The sequence below is a fragment of the Caretta caretta genome, chromosome 5 (genome assembly GCF_965140235.1).
Source record: "Caretta caretta isolate rCarCar2 chromosome 5, rCarCar1.hap1, whole genome shotgun sequence".
In the NCBI taxonomy this organism is placed as follows: domain Eukaryota; kingdom Metazoa; phylum Chordata; order Testudines; family Cheloniidae; genus Caretta; species Caretta caretta.
The window spans coordinates 97,646,626-97,665,941 of NC_134210.1; the positions used below are offsets into that span (position 1 = coordinate 97,646,626).

Here is a 19,316-nt window from a genome sequence, read left to right on the forward strand (position 1 = left end):
AATCCTGTGGTATGCCTTGAATACTGCATGCAGTTCTCATCGACCCATCTCAAAAAAGCTGTATTAGAATTGGAAGAAGTATAGAGAAGGGTAACAAAATCATGGAATAGCTTCCTTGTGAGGAGAGATTAAAAAGACAGGGACTGTTCAGTTTAGAAGAGAGATGATTAAGGGGAGATATGATAGAGGTCTCCAAAATCATGAATGGTGTGGAGAAAGAGAATAAGGAAGAGTTGTTTATCCCTTCATGTAACACAAGAAATAAGGGTCACACAGCGAAAGTAATAGCTGCAGATTTGCACAATGCACAGTCAACCTGTGTAGCTTGTTGTCAGGAGATGTTGTGAAGGCCAAAAGTATAAATGGGTTCAAAAATAATTAGATAAGTTCACGGAGGATAGGTGCATCAGTGGCTTTTAGACAAGATGGTCAGGGATGCAACCACATGCTCTGGGTCTCCTTAAACCTCTGGTTGCCAGAAGCTGGGAATGGATGATGGGATGGATCACTCGATAAATTGCCCTCTTAAATTCATTTTCTCTGAAGCATCTGGCATCTGAAGGTGTTAGAAGACAGGATACTGGGCTAGGTGGACCATTAGTTTGACCCAGTATGTACATTCTTCTGTTCTTAAATTTGCTATGGAATACCCTTAATTTACATTGATTTGAAAATATTGTATAGATCAGAATTAAAAATGAAGACAGCAACTTTATCCTATGTAGTTACAGTGAAATTTGTGTTCGTACTTAAATTTTCTGTTAATGAGGGGTTCAAGGTAGAGAACTAAGGCCTCAATTGTGTAGTGATTTATCCACATACTTAATTTTCCATATTGTGAGTAGTTCTGTTGATTTAATTGGACTGTTCAGTGTGAAGAGGTAAGCATGTGCATAAGTCTTTAAGGATCATGGTTCAGGTAGATATATTGACAAAAACTTCTTCCTTATAGTGATATTAAAAGTGAAGTGAGTTCCTTGTATCTTAAGCAGCATAGCGTGTGTACTTCTAATATTATTTTCTTTACTTTTTCAATGCACAGTTAAAAGCTTGATATTTTCAAACCGTTTTCCGAATCAGTCTTATTTGCATGAATTTCTAATGGTATTAAAACCAATGTAGACTTCAGTTTGTGAACCAGTGCCATTGATGGTGACGCTAATGTGCACAGATCTGGGAATAGATAACTGCTTCATAATATGCAGTCAAAAATAACCACATTCTCTATAAAATTCTTATGAATTGAGGTTTTTTGGCTTGGTTAGAGGATTATTGTGAAATGAGATCGAAGCTTTTTGAGTAAAGATGGAGAAGTTGTGGTAGCTGTAATCTGGGGTGTCTTCAAATGTGAGTTCTTTGCATTTATAGTTGAAGCTAAACACTGACAGACTTTAACTTTTTTTATTTTCTAGAACTAATATGCATGAGCAAGTGAACAGAACAGAGAGACAGTTTAGATCCCTCCCAGTTAACCAACAAAACCTACTTCCTCAATTTCTTCTTCATCTGGACAAGATTCGGAAATGCATTGATCATAATCAAGAGATCCTACAGACCATTGTGAATGAGTGCAAACATATGTTTGAAAATAAAGAATATGGAGAAGATGTATGTAAAAATTGGACGCTTTTCATATTTCAGAAGTAAAAATTTCTGTACATTTTTTTAGTTTTTTATTTCTTTTTCTCACTTCAGGTTTCCATTTCTTTTGTTCCCCCCCCCCCCCTCATGAATTCATATTTGCTTAATTACCCTGCCCCCTCACCTTTGCATGTCTTATAGGCATGATGAATTATATTGTATAGTTTTTCAATAAAGGCATCTCTGGCTATTTTTTCTATAATATAGGTACAGTTAATCATTCAGGAGAACAGTACTTGTCTGCTATGGCAAGTGTCAGTAATTACTCTTAATAACAGATCAGTATGATAGAACTCCATTGGAGTTCTAACTGTATCCAAGTTATTTTTTTAAAGTTGACTTTTCACTTGGCTGCATTGACCATAAATAATGTTTTTGTAGTACATTAGTTTACACCATTCTTAATCACCTATGGGTTTTAGGTAAGTTAACTATTTGTGGTATTATAGTTCTGTAAAATTTTAGCATAATTTTCCCCCTACTTGATCTACATTTTTCTATTTTTGTAATGAAGTTTTACACTTATGAACCTTAAGGGACTGGCAGTGATGGAAACTGAAGTCTTCTTTTTTTTTTTTTTTTTTTTTTTTTTGTATCCATAGGCTGGGTACAGTTCTGGGCAGCTCCAGTGTGAGCTTCTCCATGCTGCCTCATCAATGACCTGGAGGGACCTTCCTCTCAGAGTGAGAGGTTGTTCGGTCTCCATACTAGCTCACCCCTTGTCCTTTCCTGAATAAGGACTACCAGTTGTGCTGAATTATGCTATATTATATATTGGTTTTGTGATGTGGACGCTGGTCTATTGAGGGCTGAGCTGATACCACCAAACTCATTTCATATAGGACTGTAAGCTGGATTTGAGCCCTGGTCCCAGAGGTGAGAGGCGAGTGATTTATCAACTAAACCACCCATATAGCTGCTACAGCATGTCTGTTTCAGTATTCAAAGCTAAGGTTGTTTGACGTCTTAAATTTCTGGATTTATTTTTTGTCTAACTTTTATTTGCCCTTTAATCAGGAAAATGGGAAGATTGTGCCAGCGTCAACGTTTGACATGGATAAATTAAAGTCCACTTTGAAACAGTTTGTAAGAGACTGGAGTGAAACGGGGAAACCTGAGAGAGATTCCTGCTACCAGCCAATCATTAATGAAATTGTAAAGAACTTTCCAAAAGAGAGATGGTAAATAGTGCTTTGTTTTTAAGATTTATTATAAAAGAAAATATATAGGCCTTCCATGTTGCACGCCACTTGTAAAAAGTTTATAGAGAGTGGGAAAAAAAAAAGCTTGAATTTAAAAATATTTAAAAATAAGTGCAAATAGCATTGGGTTAATTGCATAAACAAAAAATGCTTGTATGGTAGGGTAGTACAGTAGAATACAAAACGTTAAACCGAGAAATAATAAATCAGAATTATGTATTGTCTCTCTATGGGCCAATATTGAAAGGTCTAAATATATTTTTATTATGTGAGTTCAAAAAGTTGTAATATAGTTAAGCCTAGTGATTCCACAGCAGCACAATACAAGGAATCAAAGTTCCAGTTTGGCAGCTGCTGAGAGTGCTGTGATAGGATCCATGTCCAACTTGCCTCAGCTCAAGAGGAAGCCATAATATACGATCCCTTGAAGGGAAGGGGAAGTAAAATGTGGTTATCCTTGGTGAGAGGGGAGAGGAAATGAGTAAAAGTTCCTTCACCCCTAGTATGGCTTTATTACATTTACAATCCTGTTTGTAAGTGTTCAGGCCCAATATTGATTTCAGACACAAGATACAATGTATCTTGTAAAATTCTCATCTGTTTGTGTGCATATCTTGATAAGTGACTTGACAAAGAGTAACGCATGTCTGTGTGTCTGAAGGTAGGATGAATGCTGATACGGTAACAACCTAAAAAGAGCAAATTTATTTACCAAAAGTGATATAGTAATAAAAATGAGAAAACAACTCATTAATGAAATCCATGTCCTAAGAAGGTAAATATAAATGATTTAGTTACTGAAATTAGTGCAGTTGTCATAAATAAACATGATTTCACTTTTAAACTTACTGAGGCTCTTTTAATGAGGAAAAACAGTGGCGCACTGACACTTATGTTTTAATTTCATTTGTGAACTCGGTGTTTATAAAAGTGAGGACTGATAGCTCTGGCTGTAGCCTAAGCTTGCTACAGCCAATAGCTTCCTCAGACAGTGCAAAACAGGCTCAAGTATCACACTGAAATTTAGGTACAATATTTATATTCCAGTTGCTTTATTTTATAATTATATGGTAAAAATGAGAATAATAAATTTTTCAGTAATAGTGTGCTGTGACACTTTAGTATTTTTATGTCTGATTTTGTAAGCAAATAGTTTTTAAGTGAGGTGAAACTTTGGGTAAACAAGACAAATCAGACTCCTGAAAGGTGTACAGTAGTCTGGAGAGTTTGAGAACCCTGACTTAGCCCACTAAGATTTCATTGGAAGATGAGATTTGTATAGCACTTTCAAAAATATAACTTGAATACTCTTCCCTTGTTAGATACAATGCATTCAGGAATGTCTTCTTATAGAAAAGGTACAGTAAGTTTAGTTTTTATACATTTAAGTAAAGTTATCTTCTGTTTAGAAATTCCCTCATAAAAATGATAAAAATAGAAAGTTGCCCTTTGTTGCGGATATTTATTCATTATTATATTATTCTAAATTTCATAGGTATGTTAGTGCAGTTCAAGCATCAATATTGTCAGTGGCTTTTTCTTGTGAAATGGAAGCCTGTGTGTAAGACAGATCCTTGTCTTAAAGGCTAACAAGTTTTTTATATTTGGCTACATGGAATCCCTCTTTTAGTTTTGCTTTGTAGGAAGGCTATGATGGTGCGTCACTCCCAAAACCATTTGCAGTTCCTGTAACTGAATTTGCAATGGCAACTCTGAAGCAGTTTTCTATATGAAAGCCAAATCGGATGAACGTTGGAGAATATTTATTAAGCTTTTCACTTCAGATATCTTAAGTGTACTGTTCCTACCAGGAAAAATGATGTAGAAAGAAAATTTAAATCTTTTTTTGACTTGTAACCCATAGGTGAAAGCAGTACTTATGAATCCATGTATGTTAAATTTGGTAAATAGTGAAAAACATTTGCTTAACAAATATTTTAAAACTTTTTATTCATTCTGTACTTCGAGAAAGAGCTTTAATTTTGGGGAAGATACTGTGCGTTCTTCATTCATAATGCAAGTTAAGTCTCTTGTTTCAAATGCAGAACTTGCCCAAACCTTAACTGTGGAGCCATGACTAATGTTTTTATGTCAAATGGCTTTGATAGGAAAATATGTAACTGTGAAGAAATCATATTCAGAATAAACTGCTTAGTAGTATAAAATAACTGTAACTGACCATAGTTTTGAAATACAGTAAAGATCTGGACTTGAGCCCAAAAACTGAGGTAGGAGAAATTCTTTACTTTAGAATTCTGAATCCTAATTTTTTCCTTTATGTGGCTTTTTGCCTCTACCTCTTCAGGTTATATGAGCAAGTTAGTGTCTTTTTGCTTTCCCACCTGTGGTTGGCTAGCAAATCATGACTCCTTTTAGATGTGGACCTTGCCATAGTTATTATAGCTTTGTCTCATAGGATTACTGTAATGTGATCTACAAAAAGCTACACCTAGCGACCACTCAGACTGTAGATAATGCAGCAAAGCAATGCCTATCTGTCCAGGCTTTTTGCCTGAGGGCATATTTAGAGGCCAGTGACGTTAAAGGAAGGTGGAAAACCTCTTTTATTGGCATTGAGCCAAATTGTTCCTAATGATTTAAAAATGGTATATGTGTAAAAGCAGTTCTGATTAAATTTGTCAAGTCTAAATTATTTTCCCATTTCTTACGCGACCAGCTGGATATAAGTATTTATAAAATGTTTATGGTGCAAGCATATTATTTGTTGTTCACCGTGTTTGGAAACAGATATGTAGACTTTTCAGACTAAAGCCTATCTTGAACTATGAGTTTAAAAAAAGCTGTCATTCCTAGATAACTTTTCCCAACAAGACACATTGGATAAGACTATCCAAAGTACCGAGCCCTTAAGCACTCTTCAAAATTTCATCCAATTTATATTTTTAGCACAGTATATGAAACAATAAGCTTCAGTTTTCTCAAGTATCCTTAATTTTGTTTGGCTTTTCCTAAGGCAGAAGTGCTCTGTGAATTGGATTAATCATGTTGTGTTTTAACTGTAAGTGATTCAGGTTTTACACATATTCAGAGTGAGTGTTAACAGATGCACTAAATAAATTCAAAAATAAATAAATTGGATCAGCCACTGCAAGTTAATTGAAGTTTCTGTACAGATCTGTATGGGGCAGATTCTGAACAGATGCAGAGCTAAAGGAGGGATCATATTCAATTAACTTTTAAGAGTAATGGTCTTAATGTTAAAAATTAACTCTCAGATTAAAATTTTCAAAAATTTGGCCATGGAAAAGCTCTCTCTGTTTCAGCATCTTAACACTGTATGCCTGAAGTGGTAAAAGTCAAAACCTTTGATTTGTGATCAACAAACTCAAGTCAAACTTTACACTTGCATGTAGGAAGCAATATCCTGGCATAGATTGACTTCAGTTGACAGCTACATGATGATTTTAAGAGTTATTTTTTTTCACTTAGACAAAATATTTGATATCGGTTCCATCCCAGTAGCTATATGACCAAGATATTTGTTCTAAAATGCTGGTTGGAGGTCTAGCATTGTTTTTAGTCCCCATTGGTTTAGTTTAGGCCACTCAATCATATCTCAGTTCCACTTCAGCTGAGTTTCTGTGAAATAAAAGCACAAACATCTTTTCTATGTTTTAATACTATACGTTGGATTTCTTTAGTGCATACTATAGTAATTTAAAAGAATTTGCTATGTTTAAAACACTACTCAATGATGGAAATGTGAGTGGTGCTTACATAATACATTTATTTCTCTCTGCAGTGTATCATGTCTATGCTCATATCCAGGGTGGTTTATTTGCTAGAATCTGGAAGATCTCTGGCTTCAGATTATTATGCCTCTTTAGGGCAACAGATGCAGTACAGAGTAGTACCCATTTTGTATGTTCATCTATTTTTGGAGTTTACTAGCAGTGTTCTCTTCCCATCATCCTTGCCCACTCTGTAGAAGAAGAAACTTGTATGGGCAAAAAAGGATATTACTAACCTGCTTCCTCTTTTTGGATGTTGGTGGGGAACAGCTGCTTCCCTTCACAGGAGGAATCAAGTTTGTTAAGATATGGAAGGGAATGCAAGGTGCCCCATCTGAGCAGAGAGCAGTGTTTAAGGTACTCTCGCTGTTGAATATGGGGCAGATGGTGTTTCCCCTTTCTTCCATCAGAGTTGGTTCTAGAAGGTTGGGGAGTGGGAATCTTAGAGATGTTGGAAGCTGAAAATTAAAATTCATTTCTCTTTGCTTCTAATGGGAAAAGCAGCCACAGGATCTTGTGATCAAACCAATGGGTAGAACTTCTGACTAGACTTAGAAAATGGGACTTTTATCTAACTATATACAGAGTTTATAACTCTTAAACTTTCGAGTATGGCCATGGAATTCTGAAATTCTCTTTTATGGAGGTCTGCTCTAAGTGCACTTTGAGGATGAAACTCTCTGGTATGAACATGACCTCTCACCTAGAAAATAACATTTAAGGAATGCTATCGAGATTGGTAATGTCAACAGATTCACCTAGATGTCAAGTGTGGTTACGGGAAAATATATACACAAACGGTTATCAGTATGAGAATTGTCAGGATAAGAGTCACCTGGTAGTTTCTTTTAAAATTTGTTTTGCTAGAATTATGCATGAAGTACCTAGTTAGAATAATTTGTATTGGTTCACACACTCTAGTGTTAAGAATAAAATGGATGGGAGTTCTATAAGGTAGCACAGTTGTCTAGACAGTGAACATGAGGATCTGACATAGCTGGTTTCATATGTTATCTCTTAAAGAAATGCCCAAGCCACATTGACAGCTTGTTTATAGCTCCATGCACTCAGGTACCATATCATCACTTGTTTTCTATTCTCATATTGGGCCAGATTCCAGCCCTCACTGTGGCTCGTGTAATTCTTTCAGAGCAGTGCAAACTTATGTGACCCTCTACTGCCATTCTGTATGGCCTCCATGATAGGATCATGCTGTAGGCAGAGTGGTGATGCCAAGAGCAGGAGAAGGATTGATGGCACACTGTATGTTCCTGGTTTCAGAGTAACAGCCGTGTTAGTCTGTATTCGCAAAAAGAATAGGAGTACTTGTGGCACCTTGGAGACTAACCAATTTATTTGAGCATAAGCTTTCGTGAGCTACAGCTCACTTCATTGGATGCATACTGTGGAAAAGTGTAGAAGATCTTTATATATACACACAAAGCATGAAAAAATACCTCCTCCCACCCTATGAAAAAATACCTATTACCAACAGGAATAGCTTATCTAAAGTGACCACTCTCCTTACAATGTGTATGATAATCAAGGTGGGCCATTTCCAGCACAAATCCAGGGTTTAACAAGAACGTCTGGGGGGTAGGAAAAAACAAGGGGAAATAGGTTACCTTGCATAATGACTTAGCCACTCCCAGTCTCTATTCAAGCCTAAGTTAATTGTATCAAATTTGCAAATGAATTCCAAGTCAATAGTTTCTCGCTGTAGTCTGGATTTGAAGTTTTTTTGTTGTAATATAGCAACTTTCATGTCTGTAATCGCGTGACCAGAGAGATTGAAGTGTTCTCCGACTGGTTTATGAATGTTATAATTCTTGACATCTGATTTGTGTCCATTTATTCTTTTACGTAGAGACTGTCCAGTTTGACCAATGTACATGGCAGAGGGGCATTGCTGGCACATGATGGCATGTATCACATTGGTGGATGTGCAGGTGAACGAGCCTCTGATAGTGTGGCTGATGTTATTAGGCCCTGTGATGGTGTCCCCTGAATAGATATGTGGGCACAGTTGGCAACGGGCTTTGTTGCAAGGATAGGTTCCTGAGTTAGTGGTTCTGTTGTTTGGTATGTGGTTGCTGGTGAGTATTTGCTTCAGGTTGGGGGGCTGTCTGTACGCAAGGACTGGCCTGTCTTCCAAGATTTGTGAGAGTGTTGGGTCATCCTTCAGGATAGGTTGTAGATCCTTAATAATGCGTTGGAGGGGTTTTAGTTGGGGGCTGAAGGTGACAGCTAGTGGCGTTCTGTTATTTTCTTTGTTAGGCCTGTCCTGTAGTAGGTGACTTCTGGGAACTCTTCTGGCTCTATCAATCTGTTTCTTCACTTCCGCAGGTGGGTATTGTAGTTGTAAGAATGCTTGATAGAGATCTTGTAGGTGTGTGTCTCTGTCTGAGGGGTTGGAGCAAATGCGGTTGTATCGCAGAGCTTGGCTGTAGACGATGGATCGTGTGGTGTGGTCAGGGTGAAAGCTGGAGGCATGTAGGTAGGAATAGCGGTCAGTAGGTTTCCGGTGTAGGGTGGTGGTTATGTGACCATCGTTTATTAGCACTGTAGTGTCCAGAAGTGGATCTCTTGTGTGGACTGGACCAGGCTGAGGTTGATGGTGGGATGGAAATTGTTGAAATCATGGTGGAATTCCTCAGGGGCTTCTTTTCCATGGGTCCAGATGATGAAGATGTCATCAATATAGCGCAAGTAGAGTAGGGGCGTTAGGGGTCGAGAGCTGAGGAAGCGTTGTTCTAAGTCAGCCATAAAAATGTTGGCATACTGTGGGGCCATGCGGGTACCCATAGCAGTGCCGCTGATCTGAAGGTATACATTGTCCCTAAATGTAAAATAGTTATGGGTAAGGACAAAGTCACAAAGTTCAGCCACCAGGTTAGCCGTGACATTGTTGGGGATATTGTTCCTAATGGCTTGTAGTCCATCTTTGTGTGGAATGTTGGTGTAGAGGGCTTCTACATCCATAGTGGCCAGGATGGTGTTATCTGGAAGATCACCGATGGATTGTAGTTTCCTCAGGAAGTCAGTGGTGTCTCGAAGGTAGCTGGGAGTGCTGGTAGCGTAGGGCCTGAGGAGGGAGTATACATAGCCAGACAGTTGTGCTGTCAGGGTGCCAATGCCTGAGATGATGGGGCACCCAGGATTTCCAGGTTTATGGATTTGGGTAGTAGATAGAATATCCCAGGTTGGGGTTCTAGGGGTGTGTGTGTGCAGATTTGATCTTGTGCTTTTTCAGGGAGTTTCTTAAGCAAATGCTGTAGTTTCTTTTGGTAACTCTCAGTGGGATCAGAGGGTAATGGCTTGTAGAAAGTGGTGTTGGAGAGCTGCTGAGCAGCCTCTTGTTCATATTCCGACCTATTCATGATGACAACAGCACCTCCTTTGTCAGCCTTTTTGATTATGATGTCAGAGTTGTTTCTAAGGCTGTGGATGGCATTGTGTTCTGCACGGCTGAGAGTATGGAGCAAGTGATGCCGCTTTTCCACAATTTCAGCCCGTGCACGTCGGCGGAAGCACTCTATGTGGAAGTCCAGTCTGCTGTTTCAACCTTCAGGAGGAGTCCACCTAAAATCCTTCTTTTTGTAGTGTTGGTAGGGAGGTCTCTGTGGATTAGTATGTTGTTCAGAGGTATGTTGGAAATATTCCTTGAGTCGGAGACGTCAAAAATAGGATTCTTGGTCACCACAGAACTGTATCATGTTTGTGGGGGTGGAGGGGCAGAAGGAGAAGCCCCGAGATAGGACAGCTGCTTCTGCTGGGCTGAGAGTATAGTTGGATAGGTTAACAATATTGCTGGGTGGGTTGAGGGAACCTTTGCTGTGGCCCCTTGTGACATGTAGTAGTTTAGAAAGTGTAGTGTCTTTTTTCTTTTGTAGAGAAGCAAAGTGTGTGTTGTAAATGGCTTGTCTAGTTTTAGTGAAGTCCAGCCACGAGGAAGTTTGTGTGGAAGGTTGGGTTTTTTTTATGAGAGTATCCATTTTTGAGAGCTCATTCTTAATCTTTCCCTGTTTGCTGTAGAGGATGTTGATCAGGTGATTCCGCAGTTTCTTTGAGAGCATGTGGCACAAGCTGTCAGCATAGTCTGTGTGGTATGTAGATTGTAATGGATTTTTTACCTTCAGTCCTTTTGGTACGATGTCCATCTGTTTGCATTTGGAAAGGAAGACTATGTCTGTCTGTATCTGTACAAGTTTTTTCATGCAGTTGATAGATTTCCACTCCATACGGCTAAATGCAGTGCCTTGCATAATGATAAGTTTCAGAGTAACAGCTGTGTTAGTCTGTATTCGCAAAAAGAGAAAAGGAGTACTTGTGGCATCTTAGAGACTAACCAATTTATTTGAGCATAAGCTTTCGTGAGCAACAGCTCACTTCATCAGCATGCATCCAATGAAGTGAGCTGTAGCTCACGAAAGCTTATGCTCAAATAAATTGGTTAGTCTCTAAGGTGCCACAAGTACTCCTTTTCTTTTTGTGAATAATTCTTATGCAAAAGCACAATGAACATCTCTTTCCTCCTTTACAAAGGCACATAGAGATTAATTTCTCACGATCCAAGGACTGAAGAAATGTTTAACCCTTAAAGTTAGCTAACATGAGTCCAGGCATTGGCTAGAGCTGATTCACTTGAGTACAAGGAATTTCCTCAAAATCTCTATCGCCACCACTCAAGTTCCTGGATGGAGTACATCATCTCTGCCTTAGTACTGGTCCTTGTTACTGGCACCAATAGGTTAGTAGTTTATAGTATTAGTTAGTGATAGTTAAATTTTTTTTATGGTGTTTATCTTTTTAAACACTTCAGTTCCTGTTCTGAGTATTGTTACCATTGCCAAGGCATGCCTCAGTCACCAGGATACAAGCCCTTCCACTCCTGCAAGAAACCAGTGCTAGTGAGAGACGCGCCCCCCCCCCACTCCAAGTTGCCTGAAGTGTGATGCAGAGTTGCATGTCAGCGATTGGTGTCAAATTTGCAGGGACTTTAAACTAGAACCAAGAGACACAGGGAGGCCAGACTTTAATTTCTCCTGATAGATTCAGCTCTGCTCCCTCCATCTGAGAGACTTTCCTGTTTCAAATGGGTGCCAAAGCACTTTGGTTTCAGTGAGGAGTGCTCCACCTGTATTGGCTGAGTCCCAGCACTGATTGTCTTCCTCAGAGCTGAGAGAGAAACATTGCAAGTTGGCCTCCAAGGACTCAACATCAGTGAAAGGGCGATCCCCTGTACTGAAGGCTGGCAGGCATGCAGACAATGGAAATAGTCAATTTGAAGCTGAGACCATCGACTCCAGCACAGGCATTATCAAGACCATCCCCTGAGATGGCATCATCGAGCTAATCAGTGCAGTCTGCTTCTACCCACCAACTGGAGGCTATCCTTGTGCCATCAACTCAGGAGGCATTTGCTGCGACAAGGGACTTGATCAGCCTCTAGGTACCGGTGTTGCTCGTGATACAGGTGTCTTTTCACACGGTACCGACAACTGCAGGTCACACTTTGCCAGCTACTACAATACTGTGTTAAGTACTGTGGGCACCTCTGGATATCCAAATGTCTATCATACAGTGCTGTGAAGAGGAAAGCCAGCGACGATTTCTCCAGTATCGTTGTCCGCAGGCTCCCAACGCTGATCACAGGCACCGACAGGATCAGTCCCCCAGCCTGCCTTGGTCAGAAGAGGCTGATTTATCTTCAGACTAAAAGGTCTGTTCATACGTCTCACAGTCGTGTCGTGCACCTTGCCGTTTCCCTCAGAGGGCTTACCACTCCTTGTATCCACAGTAGAGCCCTTCCAGGCCAGCCTGTAGGGATCCATGGGCCAAAAGTAATTGAGTTTCTGGGCTTTCCCAGTGCCATTCTGGAATGCTTTGGGATTCCCACAGATGTCTGGGTACTCTTTGTGCCCACCCACTTCTGTAAGATCAAGTAGGTGTTAAGAACCATCCTGCCAAGTACACTAGGAGTCAGTGACCAATACGATGCTCGTACCATGCAGGAAGATATTGCTCAGGCGACTCTCCCTTTGAAAGGCCAGAGGGGGCTCCACCTCAGCCGATTATGGCTTTGTCCTCTTCATTACCTGATGAGGCAGTGGTTCAGATGATTAGAGGGTCCACCAGGACCTTTTAAAAAGGGTGGTTTCTGCCTTGGCTATCCAGGTGGAAGAGATTTTCTTGTCATTCCACAGGCTGATTGACATTTTAGCAACTGCTAGACTTCTTGGGTGGCGCTCTGATTAATGTAGCTGTCCTGGAGCCCACCAAGGTTCTGTGGTGGACTCTATCTTTCCTTCCCCCACATCAGAGCGAGCTGAGCGCAGATATCATGTACCCTCATAGAAGATTAGGGTTGGAAGAGACCTCAGGAGGTCATCTGGTCCTCAAAGCAGGATCAATCCCAACTAAATCATCCCAGCCAGACCTTTGTCAAGCCCTCTCCATGGTTTGAGCACCTCTGCACCCACCTCTCTCCGGGGTTACTGGTGGTCTCAGCTGCCGATGAGAGAGCACCAGGGGCAACAATTGTCTACCTTGCAGTCAAAGGCTGCTACAAAACTTGACCTGTTGCAGAAAACTTTATTCGATGGCTGGCCTGCATTTCAGGATTGCGAACTGCAGAGGTTGTTAGGGTGCTATGACTTCAACTTCCGAGGTTTGGTATATTAAAAGAGACAGATTGCCAGAGAATGCAAGACAGGAATTTCTTGCCTTGTTGAAGAGGTAAATTAGTGGCTAGAACCTCACTTCAGGTGGGGGTGGACACTGCCGACTCTGCTGCTAGGGTCACGGCATCAGCCATTATGATTCACAGATGTTCATGTCTCCAGTTGCCAGGTTTCCCTCGAGGTCCAACAGACCATACAAGACCTTCCTTTTGAAGGGTTGTCACTCTTCTCTGAGCAGACTGACAGGCTGCATGGCCTGATATTCAGGCATTTAAAAGCAGTTTTGTCCTCAGGAACCACATCACTAGTTGCTTTCATTCCTCGCTACCATGACCCAATGAGGAAAAAGAACAGAGATTACTGGAGAAAACTCCCCCCTTCTTCTGCAGCAGCTTCTAGTTCATCCAAACAGACTAGGAGTTCTAAGCAAATATTTTTATGTTTATGTCAAGGACAGCATGCAGCCTATCCTATCCCTCTGTTTACCAGCCTGCTATCTACCTGCTCAAGTGCTTGGTCTCAAATCGTTGGAGACCAGTGGGTCTTAAGTACAGTGGAATACACCCTTTAGTTCATTTCTGTCCCCCTTTTTCCAAGCCCAGGGTGACGAGATGTCCTGATATTTGGGGCTTTGTCTGAGCTAGGCACCTATATACCTCCCAACCCATTCTGATTTTTCACACTTGCTATCTGGTCACCCTATCCAAGCCCCTTCCCAGTCGCTCTTCAGGGACCACTCTCATGAGGAAGCTCTGCTTTGGGAGGTGCAATCTCTCCTCCATTTGGCAGCCACAGAGGAGGTTCCGCAGTTTCTCATAGAAAAGGGATTTTATTCCTGCTATTTCCTGGTCCTAAAAGCAAAAGGAGACCCATGCTAGACCTGCGGTAGCTCAACAGACCTCTCTGGAAAAAGATAAAATTTAACATTGTCATGTTGTCTTCTATTATCTCTTCCCTGGAGATGGGTATGCTGCCATCAATTTGAAAGACTCAGGTTTCCATGTGCCAATACATCAGAGCCCCAGGAAATTCCTGAGATATATGGTCAACCAGTGCCATTACCAATTTGCATGCCTACCATTTGGCCTGTTCAGCTCCCTATGTATGTTTGCAAACTGTGTGACAGTGGTGGTGGCATTTCTTAGAAAATTAAGATTTCAAGTTTTTCCCTACCTGGACAACTGGTTGGTGAGAGGCCAGTCCAAGACTCAGCTGCTGTCCAGCGTGACAGTCATCCATTCTATCTTCGATACACTAGGGTTGCTTATCAGCACAGAGAAGTCCTGTCTCCAGTGCAAAAAATAGTTCATAAGAGCAGTCTTGAACTCTGCAGAAGCCAAGGCATTTGTCCTGCAATTACAATTCCAGAAGATGCTGGCTAGTCTTTTAGACCTGAAAATTCATCCCCACCATGACAATATGAAATTGCCTCAGGCTTCTGGGGCGTATGGCTTCATGCATTTATGTAGTCCAGCATGCCAGGCTCCATCTCAGGAAATGGCAAGGATGGCTGGCTTCAGTTTACTTGCCAATTCATCACCCTCTAGATGTGGCAGTGCAAATGCCCACTCAAATTCTGGCTACGCTGGGCTGGGGGACAGACCCCTCAAGTGTGTGCCTGGAGTACCATTTGCTTCTCCTCAATCAGCTTTAATCCTAGTTACAGATGCCCTCAGGCAGGTGGTCTCACCTGGGTTCTCTGCAGACACAAGTTTTATGATCTATACAGGATTTAACTCTGCATATAAACATCAGAGAATTGAGGGCCATTCAACTGATTTGTCAAGTCTTCCTTCCTCATATCAAGAGAAGTCTACGTGTACCTACAGACGAGGAGGATCTGGTTGACTCTGCTATGCCAAGAGTCATTCAGGCTGTGAGACTTGTGCATCGCCAGTTCAATCAGCCTCAAAGCCTCTCACATTGCAAGTGTGAAAAATGGTCTGGCAGACTGGTTAAGCAGATCATTCACTAGTCATAAGTGGTCTGTCTTATGACTGACCACTTATCCGTTTTGTGGCTGTGGGGGACTCCCTGTGTAGATGTCTTTGCAACATAAGTCAGCAGGAAGTGTAATCAGTTTTGTTCTCAACAAGGTCACAGTCCAGGGTCCCTCACGGACCCTTTCCTGTTGCCCTGGGCAAGCGTGCTCTTGTATACACTTTCTCCACTCCCACTCATACCAAGGATATTGTTGAAAATGAGACAGGCTCATGCCCAAGTCAAAGTTGCAGCTCCAGCATGACATCAGCAATGTTTTCCACTCTGCTGTCCCTCTCGGTCAAAGATCTGCTGACTCTACCACTGGATCAAAATCTGGTCTCCCAGGACCACAGTCACCTCCCCAACCTGCAGGTCCTCTACCTGACAGCCTGGATGCTCTGTGGTTAATGCCCCAGGAAGAAGTTTGTTCAAAGGAAATTCAAAATCCACTTTTAAAGAATAGAAAACCATACACTAAGTATACTTATCTGATTAAATGGAAACGATTCTTCATCTTGTCCCACTAGAAAGAGGTCTTCCAAGTCCAGTTTCCACCACATCATATTCTGAGCTATCTGTTGTTCCTGAAACAATGTCTGGCTATTCATTTAATTAAGGTTCATTTAGCAGCTATTTTAGGTTTCTACACTCCAATTGATAATTCTGTTTTTCCCCCCAATACTATGTCAATAAGGTTTTTGAAGGGTTTGGAAAGGTGGTACTCTCAGGTGGAGCATCCTGTTCCTCCTTGGGACTTGAGTTTGGTGTTGTCAAAACTTATGGTTCCTTCCTTTGAATTGTTAGCTATATGCTCCTTGTTGTGTGTCTCTATCAGGGTACTCTTTTTGGTGCCAATCACTTCTGCCAGGAGAGTAGGTGAATTGTATGCTCTGTCTTCTCCTCCATACACTGTCTTCTACAAAGACAGGTTTATCTAGGTCCACATCCAAAATTTCTTACTAAGGTGTGTCTCATTTTCGTATCAGTCAAGCAATGTACTTACCTTCTTTCTTCCCGAAGCCTCATGCTCATGAGGATGAAGAGAGACTCCACGCTTTGGATATCAGGAGAGTGGTCCTGTCCAAGTAGAATACTAACAAACAGTTTAGATCATTCTCACAGTTGTTTGTGGCAGTTGCAGATAGGAGGAAAGGTCTCCCAGTCTCTTCTCAAAGGATCTCAACTTGAATATCCTCCTGTATAGGCTTGTGTTATGACTTGGCCAGTGTAGCTTCACTAAGCAGAATACAAGCACATTCTTCTACATCACATGCAGCCTCTGCAGCCTTACGAGCTCATGTGCCTGTCCTAGACATTTGTAAAGCAGCAACTTGGTCTTCAGTGCTTACCTTTGCCTCACATTGTTGACTCTCAGCAATCTAGAGATGATGCTGTATTTGGGTATGTGGTCCTCCAGTCCTTATTCAGGTAGGTTCCAAGCTGGAGGTGGGATTGAACTGCTTGTGAGTCACCTAAAGTAGAATGGATATGTGCAATCACTTGAAGAAACAGTTACTAACCTGTTCAGTAACTGTTGTTCTTGGACGTAAGTTGCATGTGCCCATTCTATAACTAACCCTCCATATCGTTCTCTCCAGTAAAAAGGAACTGATTGGATTTGGGGTGGTTCCACCCTGTATACCACCATGCATTAGCGCAGGGCAGCAGATGGGTACTTCTGAGGGGAAACTCTCCAACAGTGCACTGGGCGCGCACACCTGAAGTGGAAGGGACATGTGCAACACATCTCAAGGAACAAGTTTGTAACTTTTTTTTTTTAAGGTGGATGATGTAATATCTTTTATTGAACCGACTTATGTAGATGAGAGAGAAAGAAGTTAGCCCAATAAAAGATATTACCTAACCGACATGGCTATAATTATACTGCATACATGGTCTTTTTTAAAGAAGACCATCTTTAAAGCTGGTCAGCATTTTCTTCGCTGCAATCTGGATTTGTCTCTTGAAGCCAGTCTTTCCAAAGCTGACTTTCCCCACTCCTCTTTATGCTTTGGAAACATGGTAATGCCAACTCTTTGTAACCATTCTGGCTACCTGGTTCTCAATATTCTGAAGACTGCATTTCATTTTATCCCACCTCCACATCTTGAAAATTGGGATTGTCTTGTCCTGCATACTAGTCGGATGCTGTTTTAAAGTGTCTTAGTTACATCCATTTAATGACTTCTTGACTTAAAGGTGACTTGCAAAGGGGGAGAAGAAGTTGAGTGCACACTATTTTTTGCTTTTGACATACAAAAGGGGCCTGAAATTTTCTCCCCCTTCTTTCCTCCCTCAGTTTTTGTCTGCTTGTTCTTTTCTAGAAACATCAGGAATATCAAGTCTTACCTTTTCTGTTCTTATTGGTAGACGCCCTGCAGTGACGTAAATAAAGTTTGAAAGAGCTCCCAAATCCATAATCAAAGGGGGTACTGAATGTATAAAAAGTACTTGAGTTAAATATATTAACAGTTTTCAATCAGCTGAATACTTCCATGTCAATAAATAAGATTTCGTTTATTTTGTGTTTCTGATGTCAAACCCTACTAGGTCTGCAATTGTCCATAGTCCTTAAGGAAAAGCACTCTCTTAGGGTAAACAAGACCTGAATTTCTAATATTTAAAAATTTAGTAGGTTGTCACTCTGCATCAAGAGAAGGCGGGGGGGAAGGGGCACAAACCTGTTTTTTTCTTTTGCAAGTCACCTTTACAAACAAATACAGTTGTTTTTTAGAGGGCTCGTCTGAAAAGTTAAGAAAACGATTTGAAGAATAGCTGTCTTTTAATTTTGTATTACACCGCAACTAAGGATTGCTTAAGTGTGAATTATTTTATCTTTTATTCGGTGTGAATGTTGTTTTTCACAAATCAGGTTTTTGCCTATAGATTTTTTTTAATTTCTCTTCTTCGTGTCCCCCCCCGACCTCCCCCCTCCAAAAAAAAGAATACTTCGAGATTCCATAACTTACTCTGTTACAGTATGATGGGCTTTTTCCCCCCAGGGCACCTGTTCACAACAAGTCTGATTTGTCTACGGCGAAATCATAACATATAAATGAAAATTCTTATCGAATTATCTCTGTTTAAATATATGAAAATCACAGTATTTAGCCAGACCATAGACATTCTATTAAGACGTATTGGCTAAAGGATTAACTACTATTTTTGTTTTGTTGCAGGGATCTCTCCAAAGTTAATATCCTGGTACCTGGTGCTGGGCTAGGTAGATTGGCCTGGGAAATAGCTATGCTCGGTTATGCTTGCCAAGGAAATGAATGGAGCCTCTTTATGCTCTTTTCTTCTAATTTTGTACTCAACAGGTACTTAGCTTATATTTTACTTGCTGGTTGCAACCTATATATACTAGGGAGGCAAAAATCAGTGACCAATCCTTTAACAAAGTAATAACCAATCAAAATAAATTTCTAAATCCCTAATCTAGATAACCAGATCTTTTAGATCTCTTGCATTCATGTAAATGTCTGGGAGAGGGTAGGAGGGAGGAATGGGAGATTATTCCAAAATTTGACTTGGAAATTTACTATCACCATACCTGTATGTCATAAAGATTGTAGAAGCAAGAATTGCCTTGTGATTTAAGCACTGAACTGGAACTCAGGAGATCTTGGCTCAGCCACAAATTTGAGCTTGAGTAAGTTATATAATTTCTGTGCTTCTGTTTTAAATCTGTAAAATGGACATACTTCCCATCTCATAAAAATGTTGAGTATAAATTGATTCATATGTTCAAGGAGTTCTGATACTATGGTGATAATCATCAAAGAAAACTTATAAATAAAAATAAAATAGGTTGCATTTATTGCTAAAAGTTCAGGCAAATTTCCACAAGTATTTATTTAATTTTACGTATACATTTTTTGTTGTTTGACAGAAAAATATTAATAGATGCCTCATTGCTATAAAAATATCAAAACACGTATTAGGCAAGCTTTCTCATCCAGCGGCTGTGTACACCTTCTAATTACTCATAGGCTCACAGCTGTAGAATCCACTATAAGTGTTAAGTTTAAGTGAGGCTATGATATAAGCATTAC

General features: G+C 40.5%; 1 protein-coding gene across 5 annotated transcripts in view; it reads left to right on the forward strand.

The window, feature by feature from the left end:
- The window catches only part of CARNMT1 (carnosine N-methyltransferase 1), a 33,923-nt gene that overhangs the window by 1,741 nt on the left and 12,866 nt on the right, over positions 1-19,316 (forward strand). For all 5 annotated transcript variants that reach the window (XM_048851309.2, XM_048851306.2, XM_048851304.2 and 2 more), the window contains exons 2-4: positions 1,413-1,608; positions 2,659-2,822; positions 18,441-18,581. In XM_048851309.2, coding sequence (XP_048707266.1) covers positions 1,420-1,608; positions 2,659-2,822; positions 18,441-18,581 — 494 coding nt within the window. In that variant the 5' untranslated portion in view covers positions 1,413-1,419. The remainder of the gene's footprint in view (positions 1-1,412; positions 1,609-2,658; positions 2,823-18,440; positions 18,582-19,316) is intronic.